Source organism: Neophocaena asiaeorientalis, unplaced genomic scaffold, assembly GCF_003031525.2.
Source record: "Neophocaena asiaeorientalis asiaeorientalis breed wild unplaced genomic scaffold, Neophocaena_asiaeorientalis_V1.1 scaffold299, whole genome shotgun sequence".
NCBI lineage: Eukaryota > Metazoa > Chordata > Mammalia > Artiodactyla > Phocoenidae > Neophocaena > Neophocaena asiaeorientalis.
Genome location: NW_020172626.1, coordinates 2,849,762 through 2,868,847, shown reverse-complemented (window position 1 = coordinate 2,868,847; position 19,086 = coordinate 2,849,762). Strand labels below are relative to the sequence as shown.

The following is a 19,086-nucleotide window of genomic DNA, read 5'->3' as shown; positions in this document are numbered from 1 at the left end:
GGAGGATGGCTTGCCCCAAAAGCGACACCTTCCCCTACTCCACCCCACAGCCATTCAGAAGTAGAGGACCGGCGTTGACAGTCTGGGATCAAAAAGCTATGTTTTGTTTCTGTTACCACAGCTTCAGCGATTGTGAACCACCTCTAGCTGTCCACCATGTATGTCTGTATTTGATTACTTTAATCACAAAAGCAACCAGAATAAACAGTGGGCCAGGCTGTCCCTCTCTGATCTAGCAAACTATAATTTCAGTTTTTCAGAGCTCTGCAACCCTCTTGGACTAAACAGAATTCCACCATTCAGCAAGAGGATAGTCCCTTGTTTTTATTTATTTATTTTTTGGGAAACGTGTACATCTATACATTCTTTTTTTATGCTCTTTTCCATTATGTTTGATCACAGGATATACAATATAGTTCCCTGTGCTATACATTAGGACCTTGTTGTCTATCCATTCCAAACGTAAGTTTGTATCTACCAACCCAAACTCCCAATCCAGCCCTCTCCCTCCCCCGCCCCCAACCCCGGGCAACCACAAGTCTGTTCTCCATGTCTATGAGTCTGCCTGTGTTCATTTGTAGATAGGTTCATTTGTGCCATACTTTAGGTTCCACATATGAGTGATATCATATATTTGTCCTTCTCTTTCTGACTTCATTTAGGGTGACAATTTCTAGTTGCATTCATGTTGCTGAACATGGCATTATTCCATTCTTTTTTATGGCTGAGTAGTATTCCATTGTATATATGTACCACACCTTCCTTATCCATTAATCTGTCGATGGACATTTAGGTTGTTTCCATGTTTTGGCTATTGTGAACAGTGCTGCTATGAACATAGGGGCACATGTATCTTTTTGAATTATAGTATTGTCCAGGTATATTCCCAGGAGTGGGATTGCTGGATCATATGGTAGTTCTATTTTTAGTTTTCTGAGGAACCTCCATACTGTTCTCCATAGTGGCTGTACCAACTTACATTCCCACCAACAGTGCAGGAGGGTTCCCTTTTCTCCGAGAGGATAGTCCTTTGGCTTCCGGGGAGGTTCTGCAGTGTTTACCACGAGTGTAATTAACTTAGCACATGTATAGCTGGTTAAATTAACTTCTGGCCCTCCTGCTAAACTGTAGGTGCCTTGAGGGCAGGGACTGATAACTTGATGCTACTTCCAAGGCAGAGCCAGCTCCTCACTTGTCACCTGCTGGCCCATGTAACTCTTCCCCTCCTGCCTCAGGGCCTTTGAACGTGCTCTTTCCTTGGCCTGCAAAGCTCTTTCCCCAGATACCACCACAGCCTTGCATATTCCCCTCACCTGCTGTATTTTTTCTCCTTAGCACTTATTACTGTCTGATTGTACATTTTGCATATTTTCTTGTTCGGGTGTCTCTCCCGACTAGAATGTTAGTTCCAAGATGGTAAGGATTTTTGCGTTAAGTGGTGTATCCTTAGCATCTAGAACGATACCCAGAACAGTCACCCCTTAATAAATAATCAGACACGTGAATAAATAAATGGTCACCTTTTTAATCCAAGGCACCCATTAGCCTGCTTGGATGGGTATTGAGTGCAAAGTCTGCCAGGAGTCCAGAAAATCACTACTCTGTGTCCGCAAGTGAGACCCCAAGCCTGACACCCATATATGCTAGGGGTCCCTTAGGCATCTCAGGTCTCAGTAGGACTGATTAATGCGTGAAATACGCTAAATTGGCTGAGCTGGCAGTGGGAGCCCCCCACGTGGATGCCACCCCAAGACTTGGATTCGGTAATGACATGCTCCTTAAAATCCTATCACATACTTTTTGGAAGTTTATTTCAAAAGTACATTTTCAGCATTTAGGAATAAAAACGTATTTTCTTGTGGAATTCTATATATCTGCACTCTGCGTATTAAGCATTAGATTAGGGCTTGTAGGGATATATTTTGGCACGTGAAAATACAGAAAGCTTCCATTATTGTCTTCTGTGTCTACCAGTGGGGGATTTAAACTTTGTTGCTGTTGTTGTTTCAGTGGGTGCAGAGCCCCCTCTGCTCCCTCCCTCAGTTACCGAACTGTCTCGGTTTATGACGACTTTGGAAACTAAAAGCAACCAAATTTGGAAAGCAAAAATGAAAACCTCAAATTAGGCTCTTAGGAAGACAAACAAAAAGCTAGATGGCTTCTGAAAAGTGGGAGAAGGGGAGCCTCATCCCCACAGAGGAGACAACTGCAGGATATCAGAATGTAGGGAACTGCAGTTTCTAATTTGAGGGTGAAGACACTTAGCACAAGTTCACACGTAACAGGGCTCTGCTGGGAAATGAAATGATCTTTCAGTATCTTAATGCTCTCCATTCTTTAAGGAATTAAAGTTTTTCATAGGTAAGCATCAAAAATAATATTATAGTTTCTCATTAAAAATTTTTTAAATACATAGCTTGTTTCCCAAGACATTTATACCATTATTTGTAAACTCATACAGAGACTCCGCGGGGATGCATCTTTAATATGTAGCTTATCAATTCCAAGTCTGTGGGACACAGTACTTGTCTATTGTTAAGGAAAATGAGCACCCATTCCAAAAACACATTTTACATAGCCATTTTAACGATGTTTTAATTCCTAAAAGTGCTAACGAGGCTCTTTCAAAAAATGCTCTTGACTTTTTAAATCTATTTTGATTAAAATTGTTCTACAAAAATTCTCCAGCTTTTAGCTGGATTTCCTTGTTGCCACCACACCAAACTTTGCTTTAATCAAATCACCGTGAAGTGAGTTTGGTTACCTGCAGTTAAAAAAGCTGGAAGCTGTTGACACTTAGCGCGAACCGAGATATTGAACAATACTTCAAATGAGGGCCTCAGCCTGGGAACAAAAAGTCTTAAGGAAAGCTGGCAGGAGAAAACAAATACAGGATGTGGATGGACAATAGCCACGGTAGAGTCATCAACAGTCATTAGAAGATAACGGCTGCTCTGTTAGTAATGGAGATTTTCAAGAGCGTTAGCTTAAGAAAAGCCTCTTAACACCCTGTTTTTGCAAAGAATTCCTCCCACCCCTAGAGTTAACCAAGTAACTTTAGGTCACCGTTGATTCCTTGAATTAAATTCTCTTTAACATATCTTTTCCTCTTCTAATTTCTCAACTTCCTCCTCCTCTCCGTTCTCTCTCCCAAGAGAGAAAAATCCTCCACTGCGGCGCTAAGGCTTTAGGGTTTTTGTTTGTTTGCGGGGAGTACACTTTTCTGCATTTGTTTGTGTTGTAACTAACCACGCACCCTAAAAGAGTAGTTTACCAACAGCGTCATTTTTGTATTTCTGGCTAGATAAATGGCTAGATAGCAGAAAGTCACGATTTAGTAATTCTTTAAACCCAGAATAAGTACGTTGTTGAAAAAACACAACTATCATTCATCTTTCACCCTCCGAATTATGTATAATGAATAACTCTGAGAAGTTTCCAAACATGTTTTGCAGGAATGACCTGTTTTTTTAAATGTTAAATTCACAGTCCTGCCTGTGAGGCCTCCTAGACTTTTATTCTTTTTTTTTTTTCTTATCTGGGGTTACGGACCTCGGGAGAGCAGGGGAGGGTTACAAGGTCAAAGTCCTTTCCTCCTTGGAACTTGCTGCTTGCTGGGAGAGGGTTGCCTGGAAAATAGATGCTTTAGAAAGAAGAGGTTGGGGGGTCAGGATTTTAATTCTGTTAAGGAACAGCTGGTTTGAGTTTCTTTCCACTTCTATCTCCTGCTCTTTTCCTCACAAATCCATGGAGAGAAAAGAATTTGTTCAGAAGGAACCAGCAACATAAAAATACACCTTCTATTCCTGTGGTGCTTACCTATGGCATCTTGTTATACATTGGATGTGAAGCATTAGAGGGACAGACAGGCTAGATTCTATAAAATTAACTCTATAGGAAAGATAACCAGAGCTTTAGTCTGAAGAACATTTTTAAAATACAGGATGCACGCCTGAAATTTTCTTTTAAAATTTTTTTAACGAAAACTTTTAATGGAAATAAGTGTCAGAACGGCCTCTGGGGGTACCTGGAGGCTGACTGCCAAGAGGAGAATCATATCAAAACATTAAAGCGTGCCAAGTGTGTGTTACTCGTTTCTGGACTAGGGACCGTGTCTGTCTCCAAATTAGTTTGCCTTCATTTGTTCAACAAACGTTTACTGAGTGTCTGCTCTTCCCACAATGATGCTGGGGGCTGGGGACACAGCAGTAAGATGTGGGCGTGCTTATATGTGAGCAGGTGTATCAACATGAACCCGTCCAACTGAGCTTTAACCCACAGTTACACCTATTCTAAACACTTTACACATGGATTGGGATTTTAAAATCAGGTCTGTTCAACTCGTATTATTCTATAATCAACTCATCAATCCGATATTTAAAATGAATATGTAATAATAGTGAAACAGGTAAAAAAAGTTTAAAAGTTTTAAAAACAGTAAAAAAAAAAAAAACACCTCGTGGTTTGATTATTTTTATTTAGGTTGTGAAGTCTCCCATGCTTTTTTCCTACACGCACACGCACACGCACACACACACGCACGCACGCGCGCACACACACACACAGAATAAAACTTGCATCTCTCAAATCAATGGCAAACCAGTAACAGATTTTCTAGTCTGGGCTCCTCCACACGCTGGCCTCAGGCTGTGTTGGTGTGTGGCTCGACAGCAATCAGAGGTCATAATTTCATTGGCAGTTAGCATCAGGTTTAATTTTTCTAGCATGTTAGATTTACCGAAATGTCTGGTTTCAGTTACGCTTCGGCATTAACTGAATCAGCTCGGAGCAGCACGATGTCTTCAGGTACCTGAGGTTTATGAAACACATATGCTAATTGTTTTCAATCAATCACTTTCCTTTCTAAACACAAAAATGTGTTTTCTGAACCCGAATAACAGTAGTCCTTAATGACATTGCTCGTTTCTTATATTGTAAAAGGACCCGAAGTAGGTAAAAATGTCAATTTAACTAGACTGCCACCTACTGATTGCCGTGGTTGGATAACACTCCAATTACAGTGTTGGGGCTTTTTTTTTCTTAAACAGGCTTGTGTGGATTTTCCCCCCTCCAAAAAATGTAGATAAATGTAGATGCTTTTTGAAAATTAACGTGTATCATTTTCATTGCATTTTAGGAATGTGACCAAGTTCATATAGATGATGTCTCTTCAGATGACAATGGACAAGACCTAAGGTGAGCCCATGAATGGGAAGTGATGGGCTCCATGTTATAGCTTACTTGCTCAGCTTATTAAGATGAAGTTTCTGTTTGGTTAACTTTGGGCTTTTCTTGCATCTAAATAGCACATATAACTTTGGAACAGATGGCTTTCCTGCTGCGGCAACCAGCGCTAATTTATGCTTGGCAACCGGTGTGCGTGGCGGTGTAGACTGGATGAGAAAGTTGGCCTTCCGTTACAGACGAGTAAAAGAGATCTACAATACCTACAAAAATAATGTTGGAGGCAAGTGACTATCACCAGTAGGTTACTGGGTTAGTTAAGATAGTCTTGATAAGATGCTCAAAGTACCACACACTTTTACATCACACTTTTTTGGATAGAATAGCTGTTTTTGAGAGCCGTTTCATCTAACCAGTGATTATTCTGCTGTGACTGAGTGACAGAAGTAACAGACGAGAGCCAGCTGCCCCGGCCAGGCTAGTCTAGTCCTCGCTCCATTCCTTAGTAATGGTGTGACCTGGAGTAAGTTTCTTGACCTCCTGCCTAAAGGACTTAAAACGAATCATAAAGCTCCTTCTACCGGGTAGATGTTTGCATTAGCTTGGATCTTTTGATTGTGGTTCAAAATGGCTTTGGTATGAAAAGGAACATGTTGACCTAATGAAAAGTTTAGGTGGTGTTGGTTTCTGGCATGGCTAAATCCAGATGCTCAGATGATGCAATCAGTAATCTTTGGCCTGTAATTTCCTTTGGAAAATTACCGCCTCCCAAAAGGTGGCAAACGTGCCTACCAGTAGACCCAGTCTTACATGCTACCAGTCTAGCACCTCCATGGGGTGGAAAGTATCTTTCCCAATAGATTGAGCAAAAGTTCCAAAACAGCCTTTCACTAGCCAAGCTGAGGACATATGGCTATTCTGGGAGCCAGAGGGTAGGGTCTGCTCTGCTCAATCTTCGCGGTTGGAGGATGGGGGAGAGTAGGCTCCCCCAAAAGAAGAGATGACGTCTGTAGCCAGAAGAAGGATGCTAGGAATGCAAAACCAATAGATGTTCCCCACAGTGCTAAATATTTGTCAAATGAATGATAACGTGAAAAATTGCTTAGTATATTATGAAGCTTGAGGGTAGTATTCGAGTAGTTTTAAGTGTTTACTGTTTATAAAGTTGATGAGACACGTTAGTGAGGAAGTAGTTCATGTGCTTTTAAATCCACAGGTCTGCTTGGTCCAGCTAAGAGGGAAGCCTGGTTGCAGCTGAGGGCCGAGATTGAAGCCCTGACAGACTCCTGGTTGACACTGGCCCTGAAAGCTCTCACACTCATTCACTCCCGGTAAGTTCTCCCCAGGTCACTTCATACAAAGTGCCTTTGCCTGAAAACGAGCTGTGCATGTTCGTTTTGGAGATTTCATTTTCAACTGTCCTTTTTTTTTTTTCTTTGTATTCTCACAGGACGAACTGTGTGAATATTTTAGTAACAACTACTCAGCTTATCCCAGCATTGGCGAAAGTCCTGCTGTATGGATTAGGGATTGTGTTTCCCATAGAAAATATTTACAGTGCCACTAAAATTGGTAAGCTGCTTTTTAATTAATTTATTTAACAGTCAACCCTTTGCTTTCAGGCTAGTAACAATGAAAGGCGATAAACAGGACCACTTTTTTCAGAATGCTGAATATCAGAAAACTAGAAGAGTGATTTAACCCATTTTATTGTCAAAACTGGCTTTAGATATCAAGAGAAGTATAAAGCACAATCCATGTAGTTGAACTCAGAAAATGTTACTTTACTGGCGAACGTTAAAACCTACGCGTTTTAGCTATAGGCAACTTAGAATCACTTCTAGATTATTATCTTATTTTTATTCTCTTAGGCAACATCAATGAAAATATTTTATAAACTTAAACAAGTCGTTGTATAGAAATATACAAAGTAGAAATTAAATAACCCATAGCAGCTTTAATTAAACAACTCTAATAATAAATTATTATTACTGGAACTATTTTCTTCACCTTATTTTACAACATGTGTAAATGACTGAGTTCCCATTTTTGTTATGGGGATCAAAAAAATTCTTGCAAGAAGGAAATGTAGTTGGGAAAGAAGACTAATGGGAAATTTAGTTAAGATATAAACCAAGACAAGACAGAAGTCGGGATGAAAAGAAGACATGGCTCTTTCCTTAGGGAGTTCATTATCTCTAGCAGGGGAAGCAGACATCAAAATAACTATAATATGACAAAGTAGTATGTAAATAAGCATTTATCAAGAATTGTACTAAACATTTTACATATTAAAGTCAGTCTTTGAAGCCTTTCCATTTTTCAGCTGAGAAAACTAAAGCGCAGAGACTTAATTGTTCAAGTTAACAGCTGGTAAAATTAAGGTCAAAGTAGATCTCTCTGATTCCAAGGTCCAGCAGACTCCCTTCCACAGCCTAAGGGGTCCTACCACTAAGTGCCCAAATGTGTACTTCAATGGGAGAGCATTCACTCCCACCCAGGAGGCAGCAGAGGGCACGTGTCAGTTAAGAGTAAAGGGAAGATATGACATTTGAGCTGGGTAGAGAAGGGTAAATAAGAGTTTACTAGGCAGATGGCTAGTGAGAGCAAAGTGACGGAGGAATTAAAATGTGTTCCCTGCTGAGGGACTTGTGAGTCGTCCCGGGTGATTAATATGCAATGCCCATGGGAAGCTGTTGCTGGAAAGGTAGACTTGGGTCTAATCAGAAGTGGCCTCGTATGTTGCCCTAATGAGATGAATGTTATGTAAGTGAGTCCTAGGAAAGGAGGATGAGTATCCTGGTAGGTGGAAAGAAGGTTGTTTCTGGCTAAAGAAAAAGGTGCAAAACAGAACCCCTATCTATTTGGCTTGCACTTCTCCTTCAAAGAACTTACTAAATTGTCACTAAAAAATTGCTTGTTCAGTTATTTGTCCATAGCCTCCTTGATAACTGAGTCTGTCCATCTCACTCATCATGGTGGCTACAGGGCCCAGCACATGGTAGGTACTCAGTCAGTGTTGAATGAAATGGGTGAATAAATGGTTGTTTATTCAGAAGAAGGCTGACACAGAGGTTTCTTTTAGGCAACTGGGTCAGCAGTGACACTGTTAGCTGATGGGGAAATCAGGTTTGATGGCAAAGATAATAAGGGTTTGATCTTACCAATGTGAGTTTGAAAAACCTATGGGATATTCAGATAGCCCTGTCAAGTTGGAAATAGTTGGAGTTTGAGAATGACTGATGCCTCCTGAGAAGGGCCAAGGAGAGAATACTGGAAAATACTTATAAAACGAAAGGAGTATACCAAATAGAATTCCTAGTAGCCCAGTAGAACTTGAATTTTTATATGGTGTCATATAAAATAGCAATCAGTTTCCACGAACTCAGGTCTTTATTCTATCTGTATCAGTAAAGAGGAATCATTGTGTTTTGTAAACAAGGATCCGAGGGAAAGGTTTATCAGCACATGAAAGAAAGAACATATTCCAAATGAGCATATGATACAGAAGGGATAGCACTTAACTTCCCAGAAGAAAAGAACAATTAGCGTATTACACGTCATGCACATTGAACTTTAATCCCAAATAATTTGAAAATGCGAGGATAATAGGAAGTTACAATAACAATCAAGAAAGTATTTTTTTAACGGGCATTTTGTTTGCCATATTGGACTTCTTTAATTGTTTTCAGTCTAGAATAAAAATTTGATTTAAAAATTGTACGGTGGTAGAAATGATCTCAAAACCATAGGTAGAATCACTTTTCCATGATATTTTTAATAAAAAAAAAAGTAGGGATTGAAACTCCTGTAAGTTGCTACGAGTTTTGCCATCAAATGAGATCTAATTTGGGGATCAATGCAGAAAACCACCAGGAATTTTCCTCGTAGGCCAGGGTTCCCCGCCCCACACGACCGGCAGGAGCTGAGCGGCGGAAGGGGGAGCAAAGCATTGCTGGGGTTGCTGCCTGAACCATACCCATCTCCTGGCCCCTGACCACCCCCCACCCCCACCCCCTCGGTCCACGGAAAAATGGTCTTCCATGAAACCGATCCCTGGTGCCAGAAAGGTTGGGGACTTACTTTTAAATAACATTGAGTTTACCTTCCTTTTTTCCACAAAAAGGAAACTTTACAAAGCCACATAAACATTTCCCTCTAAGCGGGGAAAGAAAGTTTCATGACATCTGACTGTTTGGTTACATATTTTTTGCAGTGAAAACCATCCTTTGTATTTGTTTCTCAAGGTGATTTAATATTTCACAGGTTAGTGGGCAACTGAAGAAGCACTGAAATGACATCCTTTGAAGAAGGCTGGCCTTATTTCGTTCTGTCAGATGCAAACTAGAGATTTTAGTGCAAAATACAAATATAAAGCAGACATTTGTTTAAGCAAACAAGCAATTTGTTCGTGTGTATATCTGATCCTTATTTGAAAGAGGTACAGGCCCCGTTCAGCCATTCACATTTGAAACCTATAAACTGTCCCATTGTCCATTAAAATGACCTTATTGGCAGCCCAGGACTTGGAACCCCAGTTCCTGCTCCAAGAAGCAACAATGGCCGCATTAACTACAGGGACGTGCCTACAGTGTAGCTGCCACGGGCGCCTAAACTAAGTCTTGACATGGGAAAGATAATAGATAGGTACAGGTATCCTGTTACCTTTATCCCACTTTTCCTCTAGGAAAGCGCTTTACTGAGCATTAGGTGTCTGGGCCAGGTAAGCACGCTCTCTCTTGTAGGGCGCCAAATTACCTGACATTCATTTCAGAAACAGTTTTCCAAGAATATTTCAGGTCAGCGCATTAGGCCTAGGTGGGGGGAGGGTGTCTTTCATTCAAAGAGCATCCCAACCTGAAAATGAAGGGATAAACTAAGTCCAGTGTTGGATTTCTCGTCCCGTAACAAAACCAATCCTTCGGTTTTGTTCATCCTTGTCAACAGTCTTTCGATCAGATACTGTATTCAGAGTTTGATAGATCATGAAACATTTCTTAAGTCAAGTTAAAATATTTTGCCAGAATGGCATGCTTTCATTTAGTCTCAGCTTGTAGGGGGAAAAGTACTATTTCCAAACAATACTTTTTCCACCAAATGCTCTACTGAGATCTAGATTCTACTTTTTAATAAATGAGTCTTGGGGGAGAAAAAGTACTAAAATTGTCCATTCCCAAGGGACAGGACACCACATGGGTCGTTCATTTACAGTTTTTGCTGTATTGTGCTGTTCTACATGCTCCCCAAACGGCATATAAAAGCACTCTTTTCCTAGTTTGCACAAGTACGATAGACTTGGATCAGAAGCATGGAAAAAGCATTTTATATAAAAAGTTTAAGCCCTAGAGTGCTGACTTACTCAAACTTTACATTTTTTCACAATGTACTTTTGTTCATTAGGAAAGGAAAGCTGTTTTGAGAGGATAATTCAGAGGTTTGGAAGAAAAGTGGTGTATGTTGTCATAGGAGACGGTGTGGAAGAGGAACAAGGGGCGAAAAAGGTGAGTGTTCCTCCTTGGTGCCTCTTGTGCCCTTTAATTTTTCTTACTCCTCAGAATCTTCAGAACCGGATCATTTAAACACATGCCATTTCTCTGAAACAGATTATGAATGTGTTCTGAACCATAAGCGCTGACCAAGCGCAGAGTAGAATTAAGTCATTATTGAAGCGAGCTCTTTGAAGAGTGGTATTCACAAGCTCGGGGGTCATGGACGGTTGGTCTTCACAGAAAGTAGACTTGGGGAACAGAAAAGGAGGCTTAGTACGGCAGCCATCATCCGGAACAGAGACAGCACACATGCCTGCTCCTGCCGCTTTCTGCACCCATGGCAGACATCGCCAGGTGATTAGACGTCCGTTACCTGAGCCAGGATGCAGCCTAAGAACCTTCCAGACATCAGTTCAGAAAGATTCTAGGAGCTAATCAGAGCTGGCTTGCAAAACTATTTTCTGCCCTAGAGTACGGTGCCTTCTTTTGATCACGAGGTCAATGCTTTGCCTCTTTTGGGGATGCTCGAAAAGGAGGAAAGGAGCAGGTCCCTTGACTCCCCGTTTGCCCATGATACTTCTTTTTATTCTTCTGCATCCCTGCAAGTGTGATTCTGTCATTTCCCGTAGCAAAAGCTTTCTCATGAATGTCCTTTATTGTATTTTAAAGAGGGGGAAGGAGGAAGGAGCCACATTCCTTAGCCTGGCACTCAGGGTCTTCACAATCTAGAAACAACGTAGGCACGTTGGTCTGCTTACCCTCCTTTGGCCACGCCCAGCACCTCCTTCCTGCTGCTGTTGTGCCTGGAATGCTCCTCTTCCCAGTGCCCTACTGTCATTGTCTCACTCATTTTTCAAAATCCAGTTTACATACCACCTTTTCTATTTCCTTTGTTTATACGAACTCAGTTATAGTAGCACCACTTATACTTTAATTGCAGAAGCTCTGGTAAATAACTTGGATTCTTGAGCCAGATACCCTGGGTTTGAATGACAGCTCTACCATTTACCCGTTCTGTGACTTCGAAAAAGTTACTTTACCATTCTCTTTCCGTAACTGTACATGGAGATTATAGCAGCACCTAGCTCATTGGCTATTTTAAGGATTAGATTTAGTTCAGGTATAAAACAGAGCCTGATACATATGAAGTATGCAACAAATGGTAGCTATTATTATTAATTATTTGCACATGTGCCTGTTTCAGCAGTAAAGTGTGAGCTCCTGAGATGTAGGGATCTTATTTTGCTTGATTGCTGTTTGAGACTCTGTCTTCATTTTTTTTTTTTTTTACAGTTCCCTAAATCTTGGCACAGTCATGCACTAATATTTCTTAAATTGAAGAGCATTAATTATTTTATGAGATTAACCAATAGAATAATTTTTTTCTTCTCTTCCCCATACACTCACTCATAGAAGTCACTTTTCCATAAAGGAGGCAAGCTCTTCTGGAATATTCCAGTATACTCCAGAAATGGCACCAGCCCATAGATGCAGCATTAAGCATGGCACGTGGCCAGCCTCCTTATAGAGTCCAAGAATACTTAATTCACCTTCAGTGCCTCTGAATTCCAGTAAAAGCATAGAAGCTGACCCTAATTCTATAAATAATAGATTTCACTTACACCCATAGATACACAATGTGCCCAGTCTCCCCACGTGTGTTCGGTGCTGGTAGAAACCCACACACACTTTTTTAAAGCTTGGTTCTAAGCGGTATTTGCCATCTAAGCACTAATTCTGTGTTCCAGCTTCACCAGTGGCCAACCACCATTGTCATTAGGTACATCTGTTAGCCCTTTGGGCTGTCTTCATAAAGAGAAATCTTTCCCAGACTAAACAGAGTACCCAAAACTCAACCCTGGAGAGTTAAAGAGAATATTTGGTGCACATCCAGACTCAAATCTTTTTCCTGAGAAAGCCTCTGGAATCCCCTGCCATTTCTAGACAGGACCTCCTAGTGGCTATGGGAACATGGAATAGATTTGCACCTCTGAGCATCACAGAATTGAAGAGCAGCATTTCATGCCAGTATGGCCCAGGGCCAAGGTGTGTCCATCTGCCTTCCAAGCTGGTCCTTCTCCACCTAGTACTCACCAAAATATTTTAATTTTAAGAGAAGGTTGCCAAAATGTGGCTTTCTAGCTTGTGGTAGACAGAAGAATGTTTATGAAAGTGATGACCTAAAATTCAAAGAACACAAGTATGTTTCTTAGATATTTGTGTGGGTGAACACAAGATGGGAAGAGTAAAGGAATTCGTGATTTGATGTTAGAATTGAAAGTAGTAACAGTACTGAGTATTTGCTCTCTTTGAAGAACAGTTAAATTTATTTCCACTGTTTGTCTTCGGACATGTTATTCTTTCTATTCAGGACAAACGCACACACCTATACCAAAAAGAAATAGGCAGCTGCCTACGACGAACATCCTCTTTAAATTTTTTGACTGTAAATGAATGCTTGTAGCTTCAGCTTTCTGTTCTGATTTCTTGGGATGAGTGTATGTAATCAGTCCAGTACTCTCTGTTACAAAGGAACTCTTTGCACCTTGAGAGCTACCAGCATGGGAACTCTAATGAAACTGTAACCAGGAGTTGTAAGAACTTTATGTGTGTTTGTAAAGTGTACAGATTTTTCAGAAAGAGTCAGATTCCTAATAACTGTGCATATGATTCAGATGTCATAAATCTATCATCCTGAGGGACAAATTGACCATTCCTTTCTTATAGTCTGTCTAGCCTTTCTAGGTTAACTAGTATTTAAACAGCAGTACTTAGTGCATGAGTATATTTAATGTGTGGGGTTCTGCATAGAAATAGAGAATATTTAATATTTAATTTAAGGGAAGACTACAATTTAGCAAACTCTATATGAAAATTCAAGCTAAAGAAATAAAGAGATGGTTGTTATCCCTTACTATCAGTTATAAAGCCCTTATTATGTCCCAGAACCTCTTTTAGGCACTTCCTATCCATTATCTCATTAAATCCTCACAACAATTCTATGAGGCAGGAGCCCTCAGACCTCTTTTATAGATGAGGAAACTGAGGCACAGGAAGGTAAATACTTTGGCCAAGCTCACACAGCTAGAAAGTCACCAAACTAGGATTTGAAGCCAATTATATCTGTGAGATTCAGCAAAGTTCCTTCAAATTACTGACTTTACTTACATATCTTAAATATGATTTGATTTACAAAAAAAGCATTTTAATGCTTTTTTTTAATTGTTGGAATATAGTGTGCACTGTTTCTTTCCTTTGGGGAGGTAGATAGAACTATGTCGTGGTCTCTTTCTCCCAATTTTACACTCATGATTAAAATTTAAAAAATCATTAATTCTAGTTTATAATTTGGTTCACAAGCATTTCAGATTAAATAAAACTAACAGTGAACCACAAACAGTGAATCAAAACATTTTGCATTTCTTCTAAATCAATTTTAACCATTTAGCTGCCTCTCTTCATTTCCTATGTCCTTTAAAAAATCTAATACAACACTCTCCTCTCTTGCCTGTAGAGATGTCTTTCATCTCCCTAAATAATGTTCTTTTGCTAGAGGTAGTTATTTTTTTAAGCCCGGAAATGAAAACTAGTAAGTATTCTGCCAGTTACCTGTTTTGTTATGGTCAGTTGAAGTCTGCTCTGTCACCTTTGTTCTCTTTAGCAATACAGTCCCAGGAGTTTCATCAGTAATTTTATCTAATTCTATAATCCATATCATTAAAAAAAAAAACCCTTCAAAGAGAAAAGGTTAGAAATACCTTTGTTTTTTAAAAAAACAACGTTATTCTAAAAAGATCTTTTTTCAAAATTTTTATGGGAGTATAGTTGAGTTACAATGTTGTATTAGTTTCAGGTGTACAGAAAGTGAATCTGTTATACATATACATATATCAACTCTTTTTTAGACTCTTTTCTTTTCCCATATAGGCCATTACATAATATCGAGTGAAGTTCCCTGTGCTATACACAGTGAAGTTCCCTGTGCTATATACAGTAGGTCCTTACTTAGTTATTATCTATCTTATATATAGTACTGTGTTTATGTCAATCCCAATCTTCCAATTTATCCCTCCCCCACCACTTACCCCCTGATAACCATAACTTTGTTTTCTATATCTGTACTCTATTTCTGTTTTGTAGATAAGTTCATTTGTACCCTTTTTCTAGAATCAACATATAAGCGATATATGATACTTGTCTTTCTCTGTTTGACTTACTTCACTCAGTGTGACAGTCTCTAGGTCCATCCATTGTTGCTGCAAATGGCATTATTTTGTTCTTTTCTATGGCTGATATTCCATTGTATGTACCACATTTTTTTCTGTTCCTCCATTAATGGACATTTAGGTTGCTTCCATGTCCTGGCTATTGTAAATAGTGCTGCTGTGAACGTTGGGGTGCCCGTATCCTTTCAGATTATGGTTGTCTCTGGATATATGCCCAGGAGTGGGATTGCTGGATCATATGGTAGTTCTATTTTTAGTTTCTTAAGGAACCTCCATATTGTTCTCCATAGTGGCTGCACCAGTATACATTCCCACCAACAGTGCAAGAGGGTTCCCTTTTGTCCACACCCTCTCCAGCATTTATTGTTTATAGATTTTTTTGATGGTGGCCATTCCCACAGGTGTGAGGTGATACCTCACTGTAGTTTTGATTTGCATTTCTCTAATAATTAGTGATGTTGAGCATCTTTTCATGTTAGTTGGCCATTTGTATGTCATCTTTGGAGAAATGTCTATTTAAGTCTTCTGCCCATTTTTTAATTGGGTTGTTTTTTTGACATTGAGCTGCATGAGCTATTTGTATATTTTGGAGATTAATGCCCTGTCAGTTGTTTTGTTTGCAAATATTTTCTCCCATTCTGAGGGTTGTGTTTTCGTCTTGTTTATGGTTTCCTTTGCTGTGCAAAAGCTTCTAAGTTTAATTAGGTCCCATTTGTTTATTTTTATTTCCATTTCTCTAGGAGGTGGGTCGGAAAAGATCTTGCTGCTATTTATGTCCAGGAGTGTTCTGCCTACGTTTTCCTCTAAGAGTTTTATAGTGCCCAGTCTTATATTTAGGTCTTTAATCCATTCTGAGTTTATTTTTGTGTATGGTGTTAGGGATTGTTCTAACTTCATTCTTTTACATGTAGCTGTCCAGTTTTCCCAGCACCACTTATTGAAGAGACTGTCTGCTCCATTGTATATTCTTGCCTCCTTTGTCATAGATTAGGGGACCATAGGTATGTGGGTTTATCTCTGGGCTTTCTATCTTGTTCCATTGATCTATGTTTCTGTTTTTGTGCCAGTGCCATACTGTCTTGATTACTGTAGCTTTGTAGTATAGTCTGAAGTCAGGGAGCCTGATTCCTCCAGCTCCGTTTTTCATTCTCAACATTGCTTTGGCTATTCGGGGTCTTTTGTGTTTCCATAGAAATTGTAAAAATTGTTGTTCTAGTTCTGTGAAAAATACCATTGGTAATTTGATAGGGATTGCATTGAATCTGTAGATTGCTTGGGGCAGTATAGTCATTTTCACAATGTTGATTTTTCCAATCCAAGAACATGGTATATCTCTCCATCTGTTGGTGTCATCTTTGATTGCTTTCATCAGTATCTTACAGTTTTCTGAGTACAGGCCTTTTGCCTCCTTATGTAGGTTTATTCCTATGTATTTTATTCTTTTTGATGTGATGGTAAATGGGATTGTTGCCTTGATTTCTCTTTCTGACCTTTCATTGTTGGCGTATAGGAATGCAAGAGATTTCTGTGTATTAATTTTGTATCCTGCAACTTTACCAAATTCATTGATGAGCTCTAGTAGTTTTCTGGTAGCATCTTTAGGGTTTTCTATGTATAGTATCATGTCATCTGCAAACAGTGACAGTTTTACTTCTTCTTTTCCAATTTGGATTCCTTTTATTTCTTTTTCTTCTGTGATTGCTGTGGCTAGGACTTCCAAGACTGTGTTGAATAATAGGGGTGAGACTAGACATCCTTGTCTTGTTCCTGGTCTTAGAGGAAATGCTTTCCCTTTTTCACCCTAGAAGAAATGGACAAATTCTAAAAAGGTCTCTTGTAAGAGTTTTCTCTGAGCACCTCTTTGTTCCTAGAAAGACCATTCAGAGAAGCCATCTCACTACTGGTGGATATCTTTCTTTGATATATGTCTTTGTTGTCAAAATCTGCCATGCTTATTTTTTTTAACCATAAAATTTTTTGTTTCCCTAATACAACATTCCTCAAGTGAAAATAATTAGGCCTATGTATGATTTTTTTAAAAATCAAAATGTAAATAATAGTCTTCACACTGACAGCAGTTTTGGTTTCTAGAGTAAAAACAGCCTTTTTTATAACTCTGACTTTACTTTTTAGAGAATTACTTAAAATGAATCTCTTGTGAATAACATGGAGGGAAGGGGGGATGGCAAGCACCATTATTCTGCATAATGACAAACGCTTCATCAAAAAATGTCCATTTTCAATGTGCATTCCAAAACTTGCTGAAACCCAAGATGAATCTGAGAATCTGCTTAATAATGCTTGATTGTGAGTTTATTTAGGAGAAAAATAAGAACTTCTTTTTCTAAAAGAACATTTTTAATGCAAGTTTTTGCTTTTAGTTTTATTTAAGTGAGACATAGGGATTACTGAGTACAGAATTTTATTACTCTAAAGCCATTACGTTCATTTAACTTAACGAGCACATACTGTATGCCAGGTCTTAAATTGGATTTCATCTTTACTCTTAAAGAGCTCACTCCTGTCCAGAGGAGACACAGATATACAAATAGTCAAAGAGCAAAGCTGTGCAGTAAGCTTCATGAGTTCTCAGAATATCTCTTTATTTACAATTTGAGAAGTATTTGTACCTCCATATGCAAATTTTCTAGAGATAATATATGCATAGGAAAGCACAGATCTGTTCTTTATTTCTTATACAAATGGTAACTATACACTTTTTTTCTCCGTGCCTGCTTTTTTCACTTAATATATATCCTGGTAGTTATTCCATATCAGTACATGGAGCTCTGCATCTCTAATTCTTATAAATGGCCGCATCACAATTCCATTACCTTGATATGTTGTAGTTTAACGAGTCCCCTGGGGCTTAACATTTCAGTGGTTGCCAGTGTTTATTATTATAAACAGTTCTGCAGTGAGTGGTCTTTATGTGATTCATGCGTGGGCAAGTATATCTGTGGGATAAATTCCTAGAAGTGCAATACCTGGGGCAAAGGTTATGTGCTTTTATGGTTTTGAAACATTTTCTTAATACATTTTTAATAATTCAGCAATATTCAAATTACATGTGTCCACACACCCAGCTTTTTATATTACTGATCTTATGTATACCCAGAAGGGATAAATGCAAAATACCAGACAAGGAGGAAAGTTGGCAGAAGGGGATTTGGAAAGCTGCACATGTGGGCAAGAGGAACAAAGGATGTGTCCTTATTTTATCATTAGGGAATATTTTGGTTCTAATGATCCCAAAACGTGTGCTACTTCCCAAGATTTAGGTCTTGGTGCCCACTTCTCTCAATATATGCTAATCTTGATAAACTAATCATATACCCATCAGTTTAGGCTATCACTGTTGTTAAGATTTGTGGTTTAGCTGTGTTTTAGTCCCCTGGCTCTAGTTACCTGATGGACTCTCTCCATGTAGGTATCCCATTTCATCCACCTGCATATCAGCAGATGAATTCTACTGTCCCAAACCAGTTCGCCCACTCAGATTTGCTTTGGTGTTCTCTACCTCCAAACCATCCCCCATTAGCAAGAACTCTGTCTTTACAGTGTGTCTCCCATCCGTTGCACCCACTCCATTCCCACTGTTCCTTGGCCTAGTTTCTCTGCTACCAGCCAGCCACACCTCCAGTCCATCCTTCCTTTAGTGCCTCATTACATTGCATAACATACTTCTACCTGGAAAAAATATCTCCTTTCTTATTAGTGTTTGTTATGAACACACCATTCCAGCCCCATCTCCTCCACACTGAGTACTCTGTGCCTCCCACCTTTGTCACGTACCATCTCCTGACTGGGAGTCCCATCCCTCTCCATCTTCCTAACCAAATGTGCCCATTTCTCAAAGTCAATACAGGCCCAATTTACCCTCTCCAGCTTACCGCTGATCATTTTGATTCTTTGTTTTCTTGAGATATAATTGGCATCCAGCACTGTATAAGTTTAAGGGTGTACAGCCTTACATACATATACTGTGACTTACATATACTGTGAAACATATACCGTGAAATAATTACCACAATAAGTTTTGTGGACATCCATCATCTCCTATAGATACAAAAAAAACTTTTTTCTTGTGATGGGAACTCTTAGGATGTACTACTCTTAGCTTTCACATATATCATACAGCAGTGTTAACTATAGTCATCATGTTGTATGTTACAGCCCCAGTACTT

At 39.3% G+C, this 19,086-nt stretch overlaps 1 protein-coding gene across 8 annotated transcripts in view; it reads left to right on the top strand.

Moving 5' to 3' along the window:
• Window positions 1-19,086, top strand: part of EYA1 (EYA transcriptional coactivator and phosphatase 1) — a 151,099-nt gene that overhangs the window by 127,761 nt on the left and 4,252 nt on the right. For 7 of the 8 annotated variants that reach the window (XM_024739007.1, XM_024739002.1, XM_024739001.1 and 4 more), the window contains 5 exons: window positions 5,138-5,196; window positions 5,307-5,467; window positions 6,401-6,515; window positions 6,635-6,756; window positions 10,585-10,685. In XM_024739007.1, the coding sequence (XP_024594775.1) occupies window positions 5,138-5,196; window positions 5,307-5,467; window positions 6,401-6,515; window positions 6,635-6,756; window positions 10,585-10,685 (558 nt within the window). The remainder of the gene's footprint in view (window positions 1-5,137; window positions 5,197-5,306; window positions 5,468-6,400; window positions 6,516-6,634; window positions 6,757-10,584; window positions 10,686-19,086) is intronic. The other variant, XM_024739004.1, reaches the window with a different exon arrangement.